Consider the following 25,314-nt stretch of genomic DNA (forward strand, 5'->3'; position numbering starts at 1 on the left):
GTGGGGAGAATCTTAATTTTTTAATTTCCATACACTTTGGTTATTCAATTTCATTTCAACATTAATTTATTATTTGTAAAAATTTAAATAAATGCTTAAATTAAAAAAAGGGGGGGGTTAGAGAGAAAGCATTTGGGAATAACATATCCAATTGCTACCTTGGAGGGTCCTGAAAGCTCCTTGTTAAAATGAAAACACCAGGAGTGGACCTTGAGTCAAGTAGACATGGAAACTATATACTAGTTGTGTACCTTGGGCAAGTAATTTCATCTCTTGTCGGCCAATTCTTGTCTGTTAAAAGGAGCTAATCATTTCTCCCGTAGAGCAAGGTGGGGATGATTAAAGACATATGATGCATGAGAAGGCCTAACTGATGTTGGGTGGAAAGGGGTCTCAGGCTGAGATGGGATTTGGAGGTTATCAGTGTATACTACCATCATTATTTTCATCCTAATGTGCAAGGATTCTAACAGTAGTATGGAGACGTCGAATGAATTTGCTCGAAGTGACACGGCCAGGTAGTGAGAGCTGGGATTCACACCCAGGTCTGACTCCTGAGTGTAAGCACTTAACCACTGCATTGCCTCAGAATTTCTATGTTCCCTCTTCCCCACATCTCACAATTAGTCAGAATTTGTCATAATTCAAAGACGCATTCATCCTCCAAATTTACTCTGTTCTCTTACAAACTTTTTTGCAGTTTATCCGTCATGCATTAGGTGAGAAGTGACTATAATTTTTTGGTTGTTGCTAATTATATTAGGGAAGTAATTACTTCTGCTTACAAAAGTAAGTTTTGGCCAGACATTGTACTAATCCTGAGAGGTCTGGGCAAGATAGCAGCTCAGATTCTAGTCATGGATGTGGTAATAGTTACTTTCGGTGCAGTCCTACATCTGCTTTATATTCTAGAAAATTAAATACATTGTTACTCAGATCTGGGAGACAAACCCGCATACTGAAGTGGTTAAATGTAGAGGTCAATTTCTCATGCCTCAGTAAAGCATAGTGAAATGGCATAAAAATATACAAACTGCAGCAAGTATGGACTTCAGGAGTGAACCATGTAGCATACATTAGTAAGTGTAGACTAAATTGGAGGGAATGTTTTTCACAAGAAACAGATTGTGCAGAGCATCTTGTAAGCAGATATTTTTGAGTCCAGGACTGTTACCTTGGATTCTTTGGTTTGGACTTTGGGCCACGGAGACATTGGCATATGTTGGTCTTAGAGTGACATGCTAAATAAACAATGAGCAAGTTTTTATATAAAGTACAATAAAGTTAGCTAAACCTGTTAGTTCCTAAGATATTAGAATGCATTAGCAATGTTTGTGCTTAGAAGATAACTCCTTCCCTGCTTTGTAACCTTTAAACATTTTTTAAGTTGAGGAGCTAGTAGAGAGCAATTACTTTTTTGCAGTTTATCCTTCATGCAGTAGGTAGTATAGTAGTATATAATAACATGATTAAATAAAGTGGGTATATTTCAGTGAATGAACAGATTTTCCTTCATTATTTTTTTTCTAATTTTACCAGCTTGGTTAATATCGTGTTTTGTTATTATTATTTTTTTAATGTTTATTTTTTGAGAGACAGACAGACCAAGCATGAGCAGGGGAGGGGCAGAGAGAATGGGAGACACAGAATTCGAAGCAGGCTCCAGGCCCTGAGCTGCCAGCACAGAGCCTGATGAGGGGCTCCAACTCATGAACCGTGAGATCAAGACCTGAGCTGAAGTCAGAGGCTTAACTGACTGAGCCACCCAGGCGCCCCAGTATCATGTTTTATTAATGGAAGGAGGCAGTAAAAGTAGTAGATGGAGTTTATTGAGCACTTACTATGTGTCAGAGATTTTGCTAAGTGCCTTATATGCAATAGCTTGGGTAGAGTACTAAGGACTAAAGTGCTAAGTGGATTGTAAATTATTGGTAATTTGTAGAGATGTAAAATAACACGTTGAGAACAGTGTTTCATATTCTACTCAATCTGCTAAATTTTACCTTCTAGAAAACATTTAATTGGGGCACCTGGGTGACTCAGTAGCTTGAATGTTCATCTCTTGATTTTGGCTAAGGTCATGATCCTGGGTTCGTGGGATAGAGCCCCACGTTGAGCTCTGTACAGAGCATGGAGTCTGCTTGGGATTCTCTCTCTCTCCCTCTCTCTCTGCTTCTTCTCTGCTTGAAAGCATGCTCTCTCTCTCTCTCAAAATAAATAAACATTAAAAAAACTCTATAATTATATGTAATTGGCTGATCATCACAAAGTTACTGCATTGCTACATTTTGTTTGCAGTTACTATTTATTTCAAGAATTAATGTTCCTGGCTAATAATCTCTTGAGGACAAACAATTGACGTATGATACAAATATTTATAACATTTATGCACATGCACTTATCTAAATTGGCATTTGGTAGCATAAGTATATGAAGCTTTGTAGCTTTTGTGGTGGATTGTTCTGTGGCTTCCATTTAAGTAAAGAACACATACAAACATATATATATATATATATATATATGTGTATATATGTATATATATACACATATATATATATATACACACACATATATTTAAATACATAATTAAATTACATATATTTAAGTTTATAAATTCATTTAAATATAAAGTTTAAAAATCTGGTGTGGGCCTATGGCTGACTTTAACCAATAGAGTTCAGCCCATGAAAACATGGAACTAAGCCTTAATAAGGCATGGGAGTTTCCTTTCTTGTACTCCTAGTAGCCAGCTGTCATATAAAAACTTTGATTACCCCAAGACCACCATTGTAAGAGGAAATCCAACCTAGCCATGTGGAGAAGAGAATGATCAACAGTCCCAGCTGAGCTACGCAATAGCCAGCACCAGTTCTGACTTGCCAACCATGTGAGTGAAGCATTTCAACTCTTCTGGCCATTCCTACTTCCTAGCTGACAATGTGTGAAACTTAGGAACTGCCCGTTCAATGCACAGGATTATGAGGAATAGGAAATTATGTTTTTTACACCACTAATTTTAGTGTAGTTGATTATGGCCAAAATGGAAATGTGACTGAGGTAGGTGCCAAATGACCTTGAAGAGATTGATAGTGAAAACTGGAAGGGCAGTGAGCAAAATTGTTAAATTGGAGGTTGAAGCAGAAAGGACCATTGTCCTTTGGTGGTAATGTGCAAAATAGAAAATGTACATAATTTGATACATGGGGATCTCATAAAATTTTTAATTTTTTTTTTTAGTGTTTATTTTTCAGAGAGATAGAGGGAGACAGAGTATGAGTGGGGGGAGGGGCAGAGAGAGAGGGAGACACAGAATCTGAAGCAGGCTCCAGGCTCTGAGCTGTCAGCACAGAAACCATGAGATCTCACAAACCATGAGATCATGCCCTGAACTGAAGTCAGACACTTAACCAACTGAGCCATCCAGGCACCCCAATCATAAAATTTTTAAAGGGCTTTTTTCAACTTGGATTAAAAGAGATAGAGATTTCAAAGTGAGAGACTTCTGGGCTTCAATTTTATATGGGCAGGAAGGAATCACACGTGGTCTACTTGCGAAAAAAGAATGACTCAGAAAGTAAAACCAAAGCCCAGAGGATGGAGCTGAAAGCCACAAAGATACAGTTCCCCTAAGTAGAGTTGAGCCCTAATCAAAGAATTGGGAATATCCACAGAGATGAAATATGACACTTCTGGTACCAATTTCTCTTTTGATTCATGACAAAACACCCCAAAACTTAGGGGCTTAAATAAGAACAATTTTATTACCATTAACGATTCTGTGGTTTGAGGGCTTGGCTGGGAGGTTTCTCTGCCCCATGTGGTATTACCTGGTGCTGTAGTCACAGAGGCTGGTTTGTTTGTGTTTGAGGCTGGTTGTTGATTCTGGAGCTCAGCTAGAGCTGTTTAATGGAATAACTTGATTCTCCTCCATGGGACCTCTGAATGTGGCATAGTTTCTAACAGCATGATAACTGGGTTCCAAGAGAGAGCATTACAAGAGCAAACATTACAAGATGAAGGAAACAAAATCCCCGGTTTTCTTAAAGGTTGGACTTAGATGTCCAACAACATCACTTCTACCTTCTTCTATTGCCAAACGGTAACAGGAGTAGACCAGATTCAAGGGGAGAGGAGATAAATGTCATCTCTTGATGGAAGAATGGGCATACATGAGTGGGAAGGAATTGACAGAGGTCATATTTGGAGATTATCTACTAGGGATTTTATAAAAAGTAATAATGAAATTCCAAGATGAATCTCTTCTGAAATAAATATGTTCAGTTAGAAAAAAAATATAAAACTTTTATATAACCAAAATAACAAATGAGATAGGTGATTTTGGTGCTAGTCTTCAGATTCTAGTATGACCCATAATCCATCTCAGTAATTTTAAATGCCAAGTGTCCTTTACTTTTATTATTTATTATTACCCTTTTCCTCTCATTCGTTTTGTTGTTTTCTATATATTAAAATATTTATTAACAACATTAATACATTCCCTTTTGTTATTTTAATATTACCATTATGTCCTTCTTGAGTTATGTTAGAATTAGATTGGAACATTCTGCTTTATCTCCATGATTTTGTATGGTATTATTAAATTTAAACTCTCAAGGACTTAATAATTAACAATATGCAGAAATACTTTCTAATACAACGTGAGGACGGAAGTTTTATTAATTAGAAATGACTGAAAATTTAAAAAAATATCTTAAAAATTTGTGCTATAAAAGAAGAACATTTTGAGATTGTTGGTATTTGACTGTTTACTCAAGAGCCATAGTGAACCTTATGCATATGATTTGAAGTTCGTGTGATTTAATGTACAGTTTTAAAATGGTGTGTTTCATCAGGGACGATTAAAGGGATAGTTCTCAAATGAGGCTTATAAACCATGACTAACAAAGCTGATAATTCATGCTTATGTTCTCTTTTATGGATAAAGAGATAGTACAGTGAATAGACATAAAGTTGGTATTGATAATTGAATACTTATGTGCCATGCAGTATACTAAGTGTTTTACATATAATAGTATCTTTAATTTTTATAACTACTATGTAAGTACTACCATCACCCCCATTTTTCAGGTGGGAGAAATGGAAGACTAGAGAGGTTACATAACTTACCCAGTGTTGCAAGACTAAGAGGCATTAGGGCTAGGAACTGAGGACAAGGCCCCATTGCTTGACCTGTATGCTACATTCATTATTTGATGCAGAGCGGCATAATGAAAGAATTGAGGGTTGGCTTGTGGATGGCCCCACTCCATCCCTGACACATTATGTGATAAGAGAATAATAACTAATGTCTACGTAGCACTCACTTTGTACCAAACACATATACATATGCATTATATGATAGGTTTTCCAGAAGAGTAACATAGCAATGAAAATGAGAAACTATAACGAAGAGGATTTGTTTTGGGTGCTAGTCACTTTCTTTCTCCTGTCTCTCCTAATACCCTCTCTGACCAGTCACTTACTTCCTTTCGAATGCTCAAAGGTGGCAAATAACATTATGTTGTAAATATCATAGTGGACACCCAATAAATACGTATAAAATGAGTGAATGAAAACCCAACTGGAGCAGGCATTATTATTTACATTTTATGGATATGGAAACTGAGCTCCAGGAGATTAAGTAACTGCTGGTATTATACAGTTCGTTAGTTGCAGAACCAGACTTGCAGTTCATTTTTAATTTGCTCTAATCCTTGAGTCTCCCTACCTCATTACATAGCTTCCCATTTAACTTCTTTCCAGGAGTTCACTATAACTCTTTCCTCTCTTCTTTTTCCTTTTCCTCCTTTCTGGTTTCTATATCAAAATGTTCAACTCTCAGTTTGCTGGGTGAGCTCTCCTTAGAATCAAGGACAAAGTAGACTGGGTGAACAAAATCCTACTAACACGGGAAATGACTAATATCAACTTAACAACAATAGTAGCTACAGCTTACTCAGTACTTATGTGCCACTGAATCCTCACAGTGGCCCCATGGGGTAGATATTTTCACCTCTATTTTACAGATGAAGAAACAAGATAGGGCTTGGAATTAATCTGTATTATCTCTGGGTGTAAGCTGTACCATCTGAGAAAGTATATTGTACAATTTAAAAGATTATCCTAGGTACCCCCCAGCCCCTTCAGTAGAGGACTGACTGGCAAAATAGTTAAGGAAAAGAGCATTCCAATAACATGCAAAGGTTTTTAAATTAGTTCAGATTAGAAGTTCTTAATTCTGGCTGCACAGGAGAATGCTCTGGGGAGTTTCTAAAAAATACCTGAATCTTTCACAAAACAAGTAAATTAGAATCTCTTCAGTTAGAGCCCTGAAGAGATTTTTTTTTAAGCCCATCATTGATTCCAGGGTACAGCCACGGTGGAGAACTAAGGTGCATCTGTAGAGATGTGTGTGGACTATTTGTGAGCCCTTCTCATATCACCACATAGATTCAGTGTTCACTTGCGGTGGGTGCTCAGCAGGGGGATATAGATTGACTAAAATCTGGAAAGAGCTTTGAAATCTGAAAAGTTCAATTACCATACAGATATACTGTATAAACATAATGTCCTTAGTCACAGGTAAAAGTTACTTAAAATAAAAAAAAAAATGTGCCTCACTTGTGTTAGTTGGGCAAGTTAGAATTCTTTGCCAACCATTTTATTATGCCCCTATTTACAATATATATTTATGTTTAGTGATGACATCTTGAACACTTTTCAAAATGCAAAGTGTTCTATGCGTGGGGAAAAGCCATTGATGTAGCACATTATATGGCAGCTGTAGTTGCTGTGTTTCCTTTCCTTCTCTTGTCTTTTTGTCCTTTCCCTTCCCTTTTATCTCTTCCTTTCCCTACTCAGCAGAGAAATTTGAAAGATACTAACAGAGTGGAAAGTGTTATTTTATAGATTTAAAAAATGAGTCTGTGTGTTTTTGCCTTTCTTCCCTGTCCCTCTCTCTCTTTCTCTCTCTAATCAGTATAATTACAACATAAAAAAGAAACAGTTGATTATACATTTTGGCCCCCTGATTCTCAACAAAAAAATCGGAGCTTTAATGTCCCATTTTACTTGTTTCAAGTCTCTTTCCAAAAAGTATTTGAGGCGTCACTGAACGTAATAACATTGCAGAAAGATAATAACATAAAAAAGGAAAAGTTAAGATCTTGCAAAAGAGGATGTAGCAATAGGTTAATCATAGGAGCATAGCAGAATTCTGTGAATGAGTAAGAGATTTACCGTGGGCTTCCCAATAATCAGGGCAAGAAACAGTTCACGTAGTTGTAGTTAGCAGAATGGAGGAAGTATGTAGCGATTACTCAGGCATGACAAGAAACTTCTGCCTTGAGACCTTATAGGGGACATTATGTGTTATGATAGCAGCGCCCTTGACTACCGTTTCACAACAAATACCAAAGTAGTTTTGGTATCTCTCTTCCTGTAGTTGAAGACTTAAAGTTAAAACCAAACTTGGTGAGGATGATCTAAGAGGCTGTGGGATTTGAGCTTTGTAATGTGTAAATATTTTTTTTTGTTTTTATCATTCCTCACTTGCCTTTTTTTTTTAAAGAGCCTTCTTCAAGTTTTAGTGTAGATGAATGAGTCCTGTTTTTAACCTTCAACATCATTTGCTTTCCCCTAAATTAGCTGTTTACGCATAGACAAATTTAGAACTTCTTTTTAGTGGCTTGGGATTTTTTGAAGCCCTGAGATCTTCCCTGTCTTGTTTTAGCTTTCCTTCCCCCTAAAGTGATACTTGTTGAGGCAGTAGAGGCTGACAGACTGTGTCGTTACACTGGAAGGAGATAAGACCAGGGCTCATGTGTGTTGATGTTGACTGTGGGCAAGAAACACTTTTCCTCTAGGGATAGTGCGGCTGCAAAAGGAATGATGGAATTCAGTGCTATGTAGAATATTATGGTATCAGGTGTGTGGGTATGGATAGAAAAGCCAGGGGTACTCTACTTCTAATGAAATGAGCTAGCTGAGACATCCCTTCCAAAAAAGCTCTGAATTCCACACTGGGCAAGTTCATTTAACTTAGAGTTGTCTGTTGCTGTTGTCTGGTGTCTGGTTCTTAGAAGTACTTAAAAAAAGGTGAAGTGAATCTAAGCTGAATGGAGAGGGTGATTTTTACCTTGCAGAATCTGTGTAAACTTAAATTTTAGTTTTCTTTTTCATTTCCTTTTTGGTAGCAAACAATGCTTGAGGCCATGCTACCACTCATTTCTGGGAAGCATCAAATAGTTGGTTTTGTCCTCATTGAGACAGCATCAGCTTCAAGTTGTTTCTGTAGACGCTAAACATAAATATTTAGGTAAAACAAGCTTATAAATTATGTGATTTACTCCATCATCTGTGGAATTAGAAATCTTTTTCCTAGGACAGATTGAAACATTTATTGAACACTTACTTTGTAAAAGGCATTATAGGGGCCCCTGGGTGGCTCAGTCGGTTAAGCGGCTGTCTTCGGCTCAGGTCATGATCTCACGGTCCGTGAGTTTGAGCCCTGCGTCGGGCTCTGGGCTGACAGCTCGGAGCCTGGAGCCTGTTTCGCATTCTGTGTCTCCCTCTCTCTGACCCTCCCCTATTCATGCTCTGTCTCTCTCTGTCTCAAAAATAAATAAACGTTAAAAAAAAAATTAAAAAAAAAAGGCATTATAATAAGCAGTAAGTGCAGAGTAAGGGGATACATTATAAATGATAGACACAGTGATAGCCCACTGTAAACTTGCATTCTAGTTGAGAAGTTAAAATATGAGATTCAGTTAAATTAAATTAGTTACATTATTTCGAAGTAGAATGTTTTTGAGAGCCAAAGTGTTCTTTAAAGTAAAAGTTGAACAAGGGTCTATTTGCGGTACCTTACAAGAAAGAGTGTGATTAAATTAAAGATAGGTTCAGAATAAGCTGATTTTATTTTATTTTATTTAAAAAAAATTTAACGTTTATTTATTTTTGAGACAGAGAGAGACAGAGCATGAACGGGGGAGGGTCAGAGAGAGGGAGACACAGAGTCTGAAGCAGGCTCCAGGCTCTGAGCTGCCAGCACAGAGCCTGACGCAGGGCTCAAACTCACAAACTGCGAGATCATGACCTGAGCCGAAGTCGGCCGCTTAACCTACTGAGCCACCCAGGCTCTCCCAGAATAGGCTGATTTTAAACCAGGTATTAAGAGAGACAGAGATGGTAGGAAGAGATGACTGAATCAGGAAGGAAGAAGATTAAGATCAAACTTTGAAAGTTGTCTTGTGTTTTTGGAACATTTCTTGAGATGGAAAACTTGTCTGATAATAATTTTCATTGCCATATCAACATATAATCAAGAAGTTACTTTTAAAACATGATTGAAGCTCTGGTAAATGGTTCATTTATTTCAAGTATTTGACATACAACATTGCTGCATAAGTTTTTTTTTTTTTTTTACTATTTCTGACATGTTTTAATAGTGTATTATACACACACACACACGTTTATGTATGACTCCAGTAGTTCCTTGATGTTCAGATAATTCACTTTTTATAATTAATTTTTCATCTATCATTCTTAGTAGTGCAGGTGCTCTTCATGTTTTATTTAAAGTATTATATTTCAGGGGCGCCTGTCTGGCTTAGTTGATTAAGTGTCTGACTTTGGCTCAGGTCATGATGTCATGGTTCGTGAGTTTGAGCCCCATGTCAGGCTCTGTGCTGACAGCTCAGAGCCTGGAGCCTGCTTTGGATTCTGTGTCTCCCTCTCTCTGTCCCTCCCCCCCATCTCTCTCTCTCTCTCTCTCTCTCTCTCTCTCTCAAAAACAAACATTAAAGAAAAAAAAATTAAAAAAAAAAAGTATTATACTTCAGTTTACCATTGCAAGGCTCTTCTGTTTAGAAAGGTATTTTTCTTTGCTTCTTTTTAAAAACTAAAATTTCGAAAACAATATGTTAAGATCTCTCTTCTGGTCTTTTAAACTTAAAATTTTTAAATGAAATTTTAAGTTTATCTCAGATTGTTTTTGTAAAGTTGTTATATTTATCTCATATGACTCTTACAGTTTCTTTATTTTTCAAGGGGTCTTTGGAACCTATATTTAAAAAACCCTGAAAAAGGAGTCTTCTCTTACTTAATACACATAAAATAGCTCTTAATAGTGTAGTCATACTTCATTTAGACATACCACATTGGAACACTAATTAGTCATGATGGAAAAGATTCTTCTATAGTTTTTCATCTTTTTCATTTATACTGCCTCTTGCAAGAATCCATTATCATCCATCCATCCATCCATCTACCCATCTACCCATCTACCCATTTATTCTTTCATTTGTTCATCAAATATGTATTACTACCTGCCGTATTCAAGACAATGAGCTGTCCAGTGTTCGGATGGGTGAGATGTTACAAAAATGACTAGATTCTGAGATATTTGACTCTGGAAACAAAAATGGAGAATGTTGATTTCTATAAGTTAAGGATTAAGTAATGTGCCTTGGAAATTTGCAAATAACAAAGAAAATTTTCAACGTGTAGGGAAGTGGTTAAGTGCTTCAGAAAGGCTTTTTTCACTTCAGCTGATCTACTCAGTCCTTGTTTATTTTGGATGAAGGAAAATGTTTTAACATTTAGTAAAAAATACAATAGAAGTTATCTGTTCTCAGTTCAAAAATGCCTAGAATATCCCTAGATTTTTCAAGATGTTTCACATCATCAGTACTTTTACTTTTTGTAGTTAAAATATAAATGCTATTAAATACTTAACTAAAATAGCAAAAAGTATGAGAAGTTATCTGTCCTCAAGGTCCATGTTCTTTCCTCTTACTGAAGAAACCTGAGTTGTAATACTGCCATGTTTTTTGATAAGTGCTTATTGTGACTTTTGCTCATTTTTCTTTTGTTTGATGTTATAATGCATTATTTTTCAGGGGCAAGATTAGTAAAGGCTTGGAGGATTTAAAACGTGTTAGTCCAGTAGGAGAAACATACATCCACGAGGGACTAAAGCTAGTAAGTTCTTTTACATTTATAAGCATAGGGGAGAATGTTTTCTTATTCTGTAATACAATAAACTGTAACTCTCTAGTAAAACTCAAAGGCCCCATTGCATGTTTATCTTTAAAAGTTTTTAAACATGCTTTTGTTATTCTAAGGATGAGATTGACTTACCATGGTGATAAGAAAACTTTGGATGGCATTTTGCTTTTTAAGGAATTTTTCATCTTCTGTGTGATTACATTCAGACTAGTCAATCAAAGCTTAAAATTTATCTCCTTTAAACCCAATAGTAACTACTCTATACTGTGAATATATGCACATTTCAAATAAAATAGTTAACCCAAAATACCCTGTTTTAAAAGTCAGTCTGTAATATTTTGATTTTGTCAGACTCCTAAATTCAGCTTGATGGAGCATGCTGGTTAAAAGTTAAAATTCTTAGTTGGATAATTATTCTTCATTTTCAGGCAAATGAACAAATTCAGAAAGCAGGAGGCTTAAAAACCTCCAGTATCATAATTGCTCTGACAGATGGTAAGTTGGACGGTCTGGTGCCATCATATGCAGAGAGAGAGGTGAGTATTGAGCTGAACCTGTTCTTTATACCCCAGTGTATTTTGCTGTGTGTCTCTGTATGGATAGCCTGATATTTGGATAATTCACCTCTGTCTCTCTCCCTCTGTCTTTCTCTGTCTTTCTCTCTCTCCATAGGCAAAGATATCCAGGTCATTTGGCGCTAGAGTTTATTGTGTTGGTGTCCTGGACTTTGAACAAGCTCAAGTGAGTACAGCAGATCTGCAAACTTTAATCTAAATTACATAATTATCCTAAGGATAGCTTATCAAATTTTTTTCACTGATGACTTACTGTGATGCTAACCATTTGCTAAAGGTTTTCTATAAGGTGGCCATATGTCTTAAAAGCTGCATCAGTCATGTCTAGTTTTGATAGGTTTCATTACTGAAAACAAAACTCTAAATTTCGTGACTATTCATTTGATTTGAAGGAACTAATATTGTAGGATATACATTTGGATTAAAATAATATGAATGCTCCTTCTTGAACTCAACTGACAAGATTATTATGACAGTCTTATAGAGGTATTTTAGTTTGATTGAAAACTTGACTCTTAGGAGTGCAGGGATTTGGGAAAACAAAATTTTTTAATTAAGTTTTGAGGGTTTATATATTAATTTTTTTTTTCTGCTCACCAAGATGACTTTGCATTTAAACTTTTGGTTGAATGTGACATAGGACTCCTGTGTCTCATGGCATTTACAGCTAGCAGAGCTCTGCACTGCTTTGAGATTCAAACTTGGGGCCAATGTAAAGGGGCTGTGGCTGATTCATTTCATTGTGATACATTTAGAATGGCACTGGTGCCGTCTCCTTCAATTCCTGACAGGCTACCCTGGTGAATTAATCTGTAGTGTAATTTTTCAGATGAACATAACTGAAACATAATGAAGTGTATAAAATCTTGTATGTCTCAACTACCCGTTAATTAAATGTTCCTCCTTTTACTAAAGCTGGAAAGAATCGCCGATTCCAAGGAACAAGTTTTCCCTGTCAAAGGCGGATTTCAAGCTCTTAAAGGAATAATTAATTCTGTGAGTATTTTTCTGGGAGTAAGAAAGGCTCATAATTTTAGATACATTTTACAAATGTTGGCAGTAATCTTGATGTCCAGTTCAGGTAGTCATTGTGTTAAAAAGGAAGTTTGTTTGGTACTGTGAACACAGCATAATTCGGAAGATCTGAGATTTTGTTTGTGAGATTTGGTGTTGATTCTTAGACGTTGAACTCAGTGAGCCTGGGTTTGTGATTCCAAGTTTAAGATCTTAGACAGCCTGAGACCCTTATATCCTTTGAACGTGGAGTTCCTCACTGTCTTGATATCTGGTGAGTTTTATAGGATTTATGGAGGAAGTATAAAATAAAAATTTGGATTGGAATTTGTGTGATTTCTTCCTCCTCCGAATACGGTGTTTCGTGGCTGTCAGGCATCTTGCCCCAGTGGCCGAGTATTTGACTGCTGTTGTTGTTCTTTCCGTTTTAATGATTAATAGTTTCACTGGAGCTCATAATATTTCTGTTTGGAATTCAGTTGCTCTGTCTCTGGTGATCGTTAGAATCGAGGCTACCCTAAAGAGGATGATGGGAAGTGGGATGATGAAATGTGAAGCAAAACTCCTAGGCTTTCACTGCTGAGGTTTATGTTTCATTTTACTGCCTTTTGCTAGAAGCACTAGGAACAGTTGCTATTAAGTATTTATGATATTTTGGTAAACACCATCCTAAAATGGAAGCGAGTAATATATAGTCTCTAAGCTGGAGCCTTTCCTTTAATCTTTAGGTATTTACTGAAGGGCGGTGGGGTGGGGGGAAACAACTCAGTGTCTTTGGATGTTTCGTTCTGGCTTTTAAAATTTCTCTTTAAAGATCATTCATGTGTTTCACAACCAGAGTGAGATGGATTGATTTTGTTTTTAAGTAGCATGCGAGTTTTTTTCCCCCCTCACTCATGGAACTTTCCAAAGAAAAAAATACGATTTGGTTCTATCACATATCGGTACTTCTAGTGGGCAGGCCGAATGTAAATACAGAACGGAACAGAGATTTTGTTATTTTAGGAGTTTAATTATGCTTAGTATTTAGAAAAAATTGCAATGCAAAAAACAGTAAATATTTCTGTACTTGGATTCAAGGTAAATACTCTGCAACTGTGATTTGTTTTAAAATACAGAAACATGCATGGTCAATGCAAAAGGGAGGATAATTTGATCCTATAAATAAACAAACCAGCAGATTGTGTTTTAAATAGAATTTCATTGTGCTTGGGAATTTGCCGTTATTTTTGTAATTATACTGGGAAGGAGAGAAGACCTCTCTGGATTATTTTATTTGGAATTTTTTTCTCTGTATAAAAAAGGTTCACTTCAAAAGACTAATTGGTTTTTTAAAACTCTTTGCTTATGGGCTATGACTGCATATTTCTCCTGTAGGAAATTAGTAGTTGACAACCAGAGAAGATACAGTTGTTGTTTTATTTGTTAAACTTCATTTATTTTATTTGTATTGGAGAAACCTTAGAATGGAATTTCTAACTGCAGTCTTTCTGGCCTGGAGTTCTTGATGGACTTTAGCTTGAGTAAGTTATGTGGAAAGAGTTAGCATGAAATTAGACAGACTTGTGTTATTTTAGCTACAGATTGCAAACAAAGCCTCTTGAGTTTCATCTGGTGGAGGCCGATGGGTATAGCGTTCATTTTAATACAGTTCCACTTCAGCTATTTTGTCACTAAAGGAGGAGTAAATTCTCCTCAGGGAAGCCAACCTCTGGGGAAAGACTGGCAGTAACATGGCAGAGTTGACAGGGGGACAAATGGAGTCATCACAACCAAAGTTAATCTCACTAATGGTTGAGATTTTTATCAACATGATGATAGCTTGGGATTTTTGCTTACTTTGCAGAAATTTAAGGCAATTCAAACACTTTATCTATCTTCAAGGCAGAGATTGCCTCAACTCTGATAATATACAAAAGCTGTAATTCTGCCTTAAATTTGAATTGCACTTTATACTGACCAAGTACCATGTTATCTTCAAAAAATTATATCTGGTATTTAAAACAAATATATTGTATCTATTTCAGGGTAAGGGCAGAGAGAAGAGACGATCTCTTTATTCTTTATGATTTACCAAACTAGTAGATAAAATTGTGCTGTGAAATGTATTTATGCAAAGCTAAGCAAGTGTAAAAAATTAGAAAATTTAACTCTTTCAGATGTCTGGTATTTTGATTTTTTTTTTTTAATATTCAGTTTTGAGAGGGAGAGAGAGAAAGAGACAGAGTATGAGTGGGGGTGGGGCAGAGAGAGAGGGAGACACAGAATCTGAAGCAGGCTCCGGGCTCTGAGCTGTCAGCACAGAGCCCGACAGGGGGCTTGAACTCCCAGACCACGAGATCATGATCTGAGCCAAAGTCGGATGCTTAACCGACTGAGCCACCCACGTGCCCCCACATGTCTGGTACTTTGAAGGTAAAATATTAGTTAAATTGAGAGATAATTTCTTTTTCCTGCGAGAAGTTCTTCAAATACATCTGGCTTTATTGTCAATGAATTAATTTCTTGGAAGTTAATCTTTAATTGAGAAAAAATGTAATGTGTTCTTCTTGCTTTCTTGATCCTCTCTCGCCTGCCCACCAAAATTCAGTGACCTAGATGGTCTGGTCCCTTATCGTATATCACGTTTTGTTAAGACATCGTTTGTCTAAAATCCACTTCTTAATCAGCAGGGATAGGTGTTTCATTTTGGAGCCTTCCTTCCTGTAGTTAAAAAAAAAAAAAAAGAAGCACTGTAGCAGTACTGTCTTCTGTAACTTCAAAAGCGAGGGACTGAAAAAGGCCTTTGTTCTGAACATTTTGCATGTTGACAATATAATACCTTCTCTAAGATTTACTTGATTCAGAAAATCATTTTAACGTTTTATTTTAATTTGGAATGGAATGAATCATTTCAAAATTTTTAGACTTTTAGGCAAACGTGATATGTGACATTTTTTGGAATATGGGTTTGATCTCCAATCTTAATTAGGGATATTAAGGTTTAAAATTCATTATTGTCTCAAGTAGATGCTGGTAAAACTTTCCTCTTTTTCACCTCTTTTCCCCCCCCATTATCTAATTTATTCTTTCATTCATTCATTTATTGAGCTCGAACATGCTTACAGCACTGTTAAGCTCAGAAGAAGGGACATAAACTTAAATAAGACAGACTCTCTGTTTCTGAAGGAGTTTGAAGAATGACGACTTGAGGTTTGGAATATGGTTTTCCCCTTGCAGGAATTGCAAAATGCGCAGATAAGGAGGCGGGAAACTTCAGTGAGTCACTCTAGGTGATAAAAAGGAATCCTATCATGCAATTTGTGTTAAGATGCCAATATGGCTAGAGTAAAGTTAACAGAAGGATGGGATAAGTTTGGATATGTTAAGTCATGGAAGACTTTGGGTGGTGGAATTTGAACTGTGCTCTGACAGTTGGAGTAAATTAGAAACAAGGAACATAGAACTTCAGAAAGAACCTGGGCTGAGTGGCTGAAGCATGGGAGGCAGTGTGTGGCCTGGCTTGGATTATGGAGGGATATGAAGGATATCAGGCTGGATCCAGATTCTGGAAACTCTTAAGTGTTTGAATGGGGAATTGGCACTTATTTCATAAGTAATTGGGGAATGATGGAGGAGCAGTTTGGGGATGGGATTGATATGATAGCTGAGAACGTTTAGGAAGAATATTCTTGCAGTAATGGATAGGATAATTTGGAATATGGAAAGGTGTGCTGAGATTGGGAATAGGAAGACCTGAGTATGAGTTCTGACTCTGCCACTGTCTAGCTATGTGGCCTGGTGTACTTCCTAAGTGTAATCTCTCTGATTTTTAAAATTCTCATCAAGTCAAATGGGGATAATTCTATTTCATCGGGTTGTTTTGTGAATAAAATGAGACAATGATTAAGAATGATCTAACTCAGAAGGGTTGGGTTTTAAACCATTTCGTAGGCAACTAGGAATGGCAGGAAGTTGGGACCGTATAGGATAGGTTATTGATCTTTCTGCAGGACAGTCCACTGAGAGAGATGGCTAGAATTCTAAATAATCAGTGTCTTAGAAGAGCAAGACACTGATATGTGAGAGGATCAAATCTAGCAAGTGGGTCGTAAGCGCAAGGATTTCTAGATGGTGTAGCTAACCAAAGTCAGATATTTGGCTGTGTCCTAGTTCTGAATCTTCAGGCCATGGAGCTAGGACCCAGCCAACAACTGGGAAAGGAGATTCAGTATTCCCATGACAAAAAAATTGTTTTTGGTAGAATGTCATGTAGAATTTCAGGACCCTGCATTCAGAAAAGAGTCACAGTTCTTGTCAGGGAACTTGTAGTGCTATTTAGTGATTCAAAGTAGAAACCTAGTTGTTAAGGGGGAAAACCATCTTCAGTGGACCATAGTTCCTTAGGGCTTATTTTAGGTACTGAGATTCTAGGTCTTTCCCAATAAAACTAGGTCAAGGACCACAAGGAAAACATGTAATAAACTCTCTGCCCTGGTCAGAATCATGTCAGGAACAGGGTGGGGCAGAACCTCCAGGGATAAAATTGTTTTCTCTTGCTGAGCCAGTCTCTAATGGGTCTGGAAAACATTAACTGCTGTTATTATTTGATGGCAGTGAAACTGGAAATAAAAAGGTACATTTGGGAAACCTTAAAAGTTAATAGAACCTGAGAGATGACTGGATATAGGGTGAAAAAGACAGAGGGGAATCGAGTATAACTTGGGCATTTTGCCCCCCATCTGGAAGCAGTGAGAGTGAAAGCTGTTTTTACAGAGGGGCACAGAGTGCTAGAGAACACACTGGAATTGGACAGAGGGACAGAAGAGAAGTGGGACTGGGTCTGGGAAGTCCCTGTGGGGAATGTCCCTTTGGGAAGTGGAGGTCCAGCAAAATGTTCAAGTCCGAAAACTTCAGAATTGAGTCATTGTTCCTCCTCTTGTGTTTTCTCCCCTCCCGTTGCCTACAAACACAGGACATAATTCTTCTGTTTTCCTCTTTAGATTATCTTTAATATGTTAGAATGTTAAACAATTATTTTTGGTTTCTTGGAAAGGTGATTACCAGGCTTTGATTTGAAAATGAATTTTGAACTAGTATTCGAACTAGTGTAGGTCAGACTGACGTGTGGGTACCACATGGGTACTGGTTCAGTGTTTCATAATGCAGTGCTTTGGATGGTAACATTCAAAATAAAATAACACCTCAGATTGGTGAATGATATGGAAAGAATAAAAATAAAAATTCTCTGTGGAAAACCCCCCTCTCTCCTTTTCTTTTCCCCTAAAAGCAAGGCCATGGGATGTTATAGTCTTTGCACTTATTTCAACAATTTTTTTTATAGAGTACTTCAGATGTATTAAGCAGAAGAGATAAATCAGTTGTGAAACTGGTTTTATAAATAACTCTGATCCAAAAGAATTAAGAACACTATATCCTAGGTGATGGCAGCTAATGCCAGAGTTCCTAAGTACCTAACGGGGAAGTATGGGAACATAAATAGGAAGGAAATGATCACTCATACGTGTAGGACATTTAAATAAAACTGTAATAGGTTGTTTATAAAGGGGGGGAAAAGTGCAATCTACATTTCAAAAAATAGCTTCATTCATAGTACTGGAAATGTAAGCTTCATCTGACCTTTGCAGCCAAATTGTTTTTTCTCAGTAATGTCTATTGTTGTTGTTTTGAAAAGTTTCTAAGAAAGGTGTCTACATTATGTTTTAATGAGATGAGAAGACACTGCAAAATTGTTTTCTTTACAGGCAAATCATTTTCATAGAAGAGGTACCTAATGAACATTCTGATAAGACCTCAGTTTAAGTGATTTTAGCAGGTTCTGCTACGAATGTTGACTGCTTAGTTGTGAAAATCTCTATAAAATCATGGTTTGATGAAAAAAATCTAACGTCTGAGCTAACTGTAAAGATATATCCACAGGAAAACTCCCAAACTGGTAGGATTACTCAAAATTGGAAACCAGTTTCTAGGGCTCTTTTTAACAAAAGATTGACTATAATATGAGGCTCACAATAAATCAGCTTCTTCTGGGCTTCTATTTATCCAAGAATCTTTAGTACTGAATATAGATGAAGTGTCTCATTATAACATCTTTCACATTAATGGTAGGAAGGTTGGGACTGTATTTCCTCCTAATCCTTTTTTTGTCTAGTGCCTAATATAGCACTGGGTAAATAGTTATTGGTTAATTTATATTTATCAATGAATGGAAAATAAAATCAGTGCTTTTTGAACATATTTTCATAGTTTTATAATATAGTTATGGTGTATTTAAAGATTAAAAAAATCAAATTTTTTCTTTGCCAGAGAATATTTTGAATTAACATGATTCCATATAACTTTTATTTCATCTTCTTATTTATAGTCCACTGTATTATGACTTTGTTTACAAAAACCACATTCATACTAGCTTAAGAGGAAAAAGAAAGTTATTGGCTGATATAACTGGGTGGTGCAGAGGGAGGAAATTACCTCAAGTACAATTGGATCCAGAGAATCGGTCTATGTTCTTAGGATCTCTCTTTGTAAAATTTACCCATGATTTTATTAGCCTCATACTTTTCTTGTTCAAATGAGTGTCCGATAAAGGTAATTGCCAAAGGTTTCAGGCTTGTATGGGCCTCAATTACCAAGCATATTGGAAAGAGAGAGCTATTGTTCTGGGGCATCAGTATACTCTGTCCCAGATAAGGACTCTGAGTGACTCAGTTGAGTCAAGTGCTCATCCCTGTCAACATATTTGGGCCAGCCTGAGCATCATGCCTACCCTGTGATAAGAGATTGACAGCAAGGCAGAGAAGGAGGAGGCATCATAATCCATAGCATCACTCAGACCACATGGACTGGAGAACACTTTCTCATTAGAAAGGAAACACTGTTCATAGACATGTTAAGGGTGAAAAAGTGTTCTGGGTAGGGAAAAAAAATCAATAGCTATTATAGTCCACTATATTCAAATACCTTTAAATATTTTTGACATCTATTCTCCTATTCTATTCTATTCTATTCAAGACAGAGAGAGTGCAGGTCGGGGAGAGGGACAGAGAGGAAGAGAGAGAGAATATTAAGCAGGCTCTGTGCTCAGCATGAAGTCCGACACAGGGTTTGATCTCATGACCCTGAGATGATGGATGACCTGAGCCAGGATCACAAGTAGAATGCTTAACTGACTGAATCACCCAGGCACCTCTGACGTATATTCTAATTAGACACTTCATTCCTTCCAGATGTTAATTAACTAAAAAATACAAATAGAAAATTTGTTTTAAGTTATTCATTTTATGTACTGAAATTTTATAATCTTATCTTGATGTCCATAGTCCAATGCTCTGTTTGCATTTGCATGATAATTTTACTTGATAACAGTATTATTTTCTTTATGTGGTTGGGACTATAGTTTAAGAAAATCAAACCTACTTTGAATAAATACAGCTTTGTGATATTTTGTGAGAAAACTAAACTAGCCATAGCATTACATAGCCAAACTCAAGGGCCAGAAGGTTGTTTTTTAACATCAATCTGTTGGGCTACAAAAGATGACCTTTGGAGGCTTACCTGTTCTTGAAAGCAAATTCAATCAAGTAGAAGGACATTGAAAAGGAGGCTGCAGTGATTAAGATTTATGAATTAAATGTACCACCGGTATCAATTATAATAGATAAATGCATGATTTCTCAGTTATATCTTATTTTTACCCAAATATAATAATTCTCAATTTATTTTGAAACATTTGTTTTTAAACTAACTATGTTTAACACACGTTTATGGTGTTGGGTTACAAGGATAGGTATGGTACCCTTGACTTTTCTGAGTTGACTGCTTTGAGGCATGTTTGTTTGAATGTAAAACTAATAGAAGAGTTGATAAGGCTTTTTTTTTTTTTTTACTATTCTTGTTACATAGGGAAATATTTTATTTGCCACTATGGATTTTAAAAAATCAAATAGGACAAATATAGACTTAGAATGACAGTTGGATTTCATGTTTTAGTTAAGAAAACAAGAGAGTGGGCAAATAGGACTGATATGAAATAATATATGTATCAGAGTGAAAAACTTGCTGGAACTCAATTTCTTTAGATTCTGAAACAAATAGTTCATTTGTTATAACTTTATCCATAACTTCGGTGTGCTTTTTATGGAGATTCTTCATCCTTTAAGAAAGCACTAAATGATTATTCTGAGTTTGTGTTGACTAAAAAAAACAAAAAGATGATAAGCTCTTGTTTCAAATCACAACCATTTTTGGCAGATTTCTATGTGGTAGCAAGAAAGGAAGACTTGCTAATATGAATCGTTTTTGAAAATTGTAGTTGTGAGATGCGGAGGACCTAAATGCCATTTGGGGTTTTTGTTTCACAATTTGTGATATGGGCATTATTTTCACCAACAGTATAATCCGAATGATTCATCTGTTATGTTTGGAGCTGAGAAGAGTAAAAGGCAATGATTATAACTCACATTCTTCCTTAGATTTCTTAGAGTAAAAGTTTGTTTAAAAATTTGTCACTTGTGCTTATACAACTCGCTTACTTGGAAGGAAGAGAGAATCCATTTTTAGTAATGGGCCAGTGCAGAATGAGCTGTATTGAGCAACTGGTATTTTGAAGCTTCAAGCACTTTTTAGAAATGAACTCAACCAAAACATGTGATTACAAATTACTTTTTTTAAAGATTTTATTATTTTTTTAAAGTTTACTTATTTATTTTGAGAGAGAAAGAGTGAAGCGTGTGAACAGGGGAGGGGCAGAGAGGGAGAGAGAGAATCCCAAGCTGACTCTGCCCTGTCAGCCCTGAGCCTGAGGCAGGACTGGAACCCACAAACTGTGAAAGTGTGACCTGAGCCAAAATCAAGATTTGGACTCTTAACCGACTGAGCCACCCAGGCGCCCCAAGATTTTATTATTATTTTTTTAAAGTTCATTTATTTGTTTTGAGAGAGAGCAAGAACAAGCAGGGCAGGAGCAGAGAGAGAAGGAGACAGAAGATCTGAAGCAGGCTTTGCACTGACAGCAGAGAGCCCTATGTGGGGCCCAAACTCATGAACCATGAGATCATGACTTGAGCCGAAGTCAGATGATTAACTGACTGAGCCACCTAGGCACCCAGCCACCCAGATTTTATTATTTTTAAGTAATCTGTACACCCAATGTGGGGCTCAAACCTGCAACCCTGAGATCAAGAGTCACATGCTCTCCTGACTGAGCCAGCCAGGTGCCCTATGATTGCAAATTATAATTGTTTTTCATTGATGTATCACCTCATAAAGAAAAATATATTTGATAGGGATGTTTGGCAGCCAGAGAGAAAATAAAGATCATCTGAACACTGAAAGCTAAAAAGCAAACAAGAAAAGACTGTGAAAACATCCTTACAATTGTTTTAGCTGCTTATTTTATGCAAATATATGGTTAATTGCTAAGGCTTCATTTTGTTGGGACCTTTGGAATAATGCTGTTCAGTGATTTTTCCTTATGAGATAGAAGCTTGGAATCCTTCATATTAGGATGAACTCCTATAGTGTTTAAAACTACTCCCTGAGTAAGGAAAAAAAAATGCTTGCTTTTTTAGACTTATTCTTATCCTTAGAGATATTTTCTGACATGTTGTATGTCATGGAAATTCGCTGTTTCTGTCTGTTAAAGATATACCTTGGATGCCTGTAAATTATCTATAATGTTCTACTGTAGATGATGTTATATACCCAAAGTCAGTGTTAAAATTTATTGCTAGGATGAATATTTTTAATTTTTAATGACGTTTAAAAAATGTTATAGATGTTTGGGTAGCAGTTGAATTTAAGTGTAATGCGATATTCTATTTTGGGGGAAAAATCTCTAATATTTAGAATAGACCTTTAAAAATGAGATCACAAAGGAAACCATTCAGTGGGATTTATTTATTTATTTATCTTTTCACATATCCTATCTAGAATTAACCTTTTCTTAAGAAAATAACGTATATTAGGGGCACCGGGTGGCTCTGTTGGTTGAGGCTGTCTCTTGGTTTTGGCTCAGGTCATAATCGCACAGTTCGTGAGTTCAAGTTCTGTTCAGGCTCTGGGCTGGCAGCCGGGAGCCTTCTTGGGATTCTTTCTCCCTGTCTCTCTCCCTTTCCTTCTGCTCTTCCCCTGCTTGTACTCTCTCTCAAAATAAATAAAAAAACATTAAAAAAAGAAGATATGTATATTAAATTCATGTTTCTTTTCGTGTTGTTTTATTGTTTCTTATTTTTTTTCCATTTGGTTTGCTGCTTTATGGGTGCGATTGATTACCAAAATTTGTACTATGCAAATAAGCTTTCTCTTCATGTGTGTGACTGAAGATGTGATTTGATTAATTCAAGTAGCACCTAATTAAGCTCTGTATTTTTTTGTGGGCTTAACTGTTCAGTATTACACACTTCATTTATTTGTCTTATAGTCAAAATGCTCATGATTTTTATTAGAAAGTTTTACAGGTACTCTTCAATTAATTCAATAAACATTAATTGAGCAGCTGCTATTTTTAATATATTGTGCTATCTGCTTTTTATATTAGATTGGTTTTGAATATATGGCATTATCATTCATTAGAGAAATGTTTACCTAGTTTCTTCTGGAATGGGCTCTATTCTATTTTCCAATATTATAACCTTTCTATTGCCATTTAGAAATTGGAGAAAGTACAGATGTTAAAATCTATTTTGGTTTATCTTAGTTGTGGGAAATTTTTCTTTTTTTTAACTGAATGCTTGATTCTCAAATCATAAAACCTAGATATTTCAACATAAACTTGAGAGACATGGTATGTCCTAAGTCATATTTTGACTTCATTTCCCCATCTTAACTAATTTCTGCTAAATTTTATCTTGGGTATATCTCAACCAGGGTTCTTCCCTAATTAATCCCATTTTATCTTAAAGGCCAGAAGAAAAAGGCCACAACTATATACATTGTATGCATTTTTTTTTCAGGCCATAATATGGCTTTCACTACTTCTTCCGTGCCCCATATCTATAATTATAGCCTGTGTTCATTATGTAAATATGTTGAGGAATTTATAAGATCTCATTACGTGGTTTAATATGCTTCTTTAAATATCTAAGAAAGAAGAGATAAAATATGATGCTGTCTGGTTATTTCTGTTGTAGATGGTTCTTCAATAATGCTGTCATTTTACCTGATTATTATTCCATACATACAAAGAACTGATTGTAACTTTAAAGACAGACAAGATGAGAAATCGCTTTGTAACCAATGAGATTCTTGAAAGAGTTGTGTCTGACTTAGTAGTTGTCCTTACCTGTGCTCCCACAAATATTGCTGGTTCTGGCTTCAGGATACATCTCTGCCACTTGTTACTTTATATGGAAATTTGGCCTACCGTGAAATCCTGCAACTGGACCACATGACATTAGATGTAGACTCAATCCAAATTAATTTGGAACATGCCTGGAGTAGTCAGGGTGAAACACCATTCTGGTACTTCATTCAAGTAGCTGTGCAGAGAAGCGACAGCACAAAGGGATCTACTTTGATCTTCTGCCAAACATCTATAGTCTCAGAGAGGCCAGCAGGCACAAGGTCAGAGCTGACTCCGAAGGCTGCATCTGGTCTTACTGCTAACCAACAACCAACCCAGAGGGAGGCATAAATAACCTTATCTATTCTCTCCCCCTCCCTTGCCCAATAGAGAAATTCCATGAAATTAGTATTTACAGTGTACACGGAACTAATGAGAAATTTTGATTATCAGAATTGTGCAAATAGTGAATTAAAATTATATACAACCAGTTAGCAACAAAAAAATAATGACAGTTTGTAAGAGTGAATGCTATTGTTCCACTTGCAGTTTTACCCCAAAAACTTGGAAGAGGGGAAATATTTAGGTTTTGACTTTATTATCATAATGCATGGCAGACTTTTTATCATACATTTAAAAGAAAGCATTCAAGACAAATACATTTAAAATTCTTTTTAATGTTTATTTTTGAGAGAGAGAGTGGGGCAAGAGGCAGAAAGAGGGAGACACAGAATCCAAAGCAGGCTCCAGGCTCTGAGCTGTCAGCACACAGCCTAACTCGGGGCTCACATCCACGAACTGTGAGATCATGACCTGAGCCGAAGTTGGACGCTTAACCGACTGAGCCACCCAGGAGTCCCAAAACAAACACATTTTAAATAGGACAGAAAGTTTTGATAATGAGAAAGGACAGTGACTGTGATTATAGAGATTAAATATATAAAACCATCTTTAGGCATTTAATTCACAGTTTGGGACAACATGTTGGAATGTAGAATTTTTACACAAAGAACCAGAATTTAGAATTGTATGTATTTTAACTTCTTTGCTATTATAGATTTGCACTGGCTTATAAACGCAAGTCTTGCAGATGGCCTTGTGTATACCAATGGCTACTTTGCTTAGATCTCTCTCTTCTGGAAGTTCATACCTTCATCTCCTACCCAGCCTGGTCCTGTGGGTGCAACTGTAGGCTACAAAGTTTTCACAAATATAGGAGGGAAAGAAACCAAGAAAAAGAATAACAGAGGAACAGTCTCTGTCATGCAGACATATAAACAGACCTCATTTTCCGATGTAGGCATCCCATTTTAGAGAACATTTTCCCTCATGCTGCTTGCATTTCTTGCTTTACTAAATGGTTGTGCTACCTGAATTTCCATATGTAGGGATTTTTATGGGTAAAAAATTTCTCTTCAAGATATAACCCCATCT

The 25,314-nt window shown here is 36.4% G+C and overlaps 1 protein-coding gene across 1 annotated transcript in view; it reads left to right on the forward strand.

The window, feature by feature from the left end:
- ANTXR2 (ANTXR cell adhesion molecule 2) overlaps window positions 1-25,314 on the forward strand; it is a 149,543-nt gene that overhangs the window by 9,150 nt on the left and 115,079 nt on the right. Inside the window, exons 4-7 of the mRNA XM_015542150.2 lie at window positions 10,902-10,983; window positions 11,439-11,546; window positions 11,683-11,751; window positions 12,501-12,581. Of these exons, the coding sequence (XP_015397636.2) occupies window positions 10,902-10,983; window positions 11,439-11,546; window positions 11,683-11,751; window positions 12,501-12,581 (340 nt within the window). The remainder of the gene's footprint in view (window positions 1-10,901; window positions 10,984-11,438; window positions 11,547-11,682; window positions 11,752-12,500; window positions 12,582-25,314) is intronic.

The sequence above is a fragment of the Panthera tigris genome, chromosome B1 (genome assembly GCF_018350195.1).
Source record: "Panthera tigris isolate Pti1 chromosome B1, P.tigris_Pti1_mat1.1, whole genome shotgun sequence".
NCBI classification, from domain to species: domain Eukaryota; kingdom Metazoa; phylum Chordata; class Mammalia; order Carnivora; family Felidae; genus Panthera; species Panthera tigris.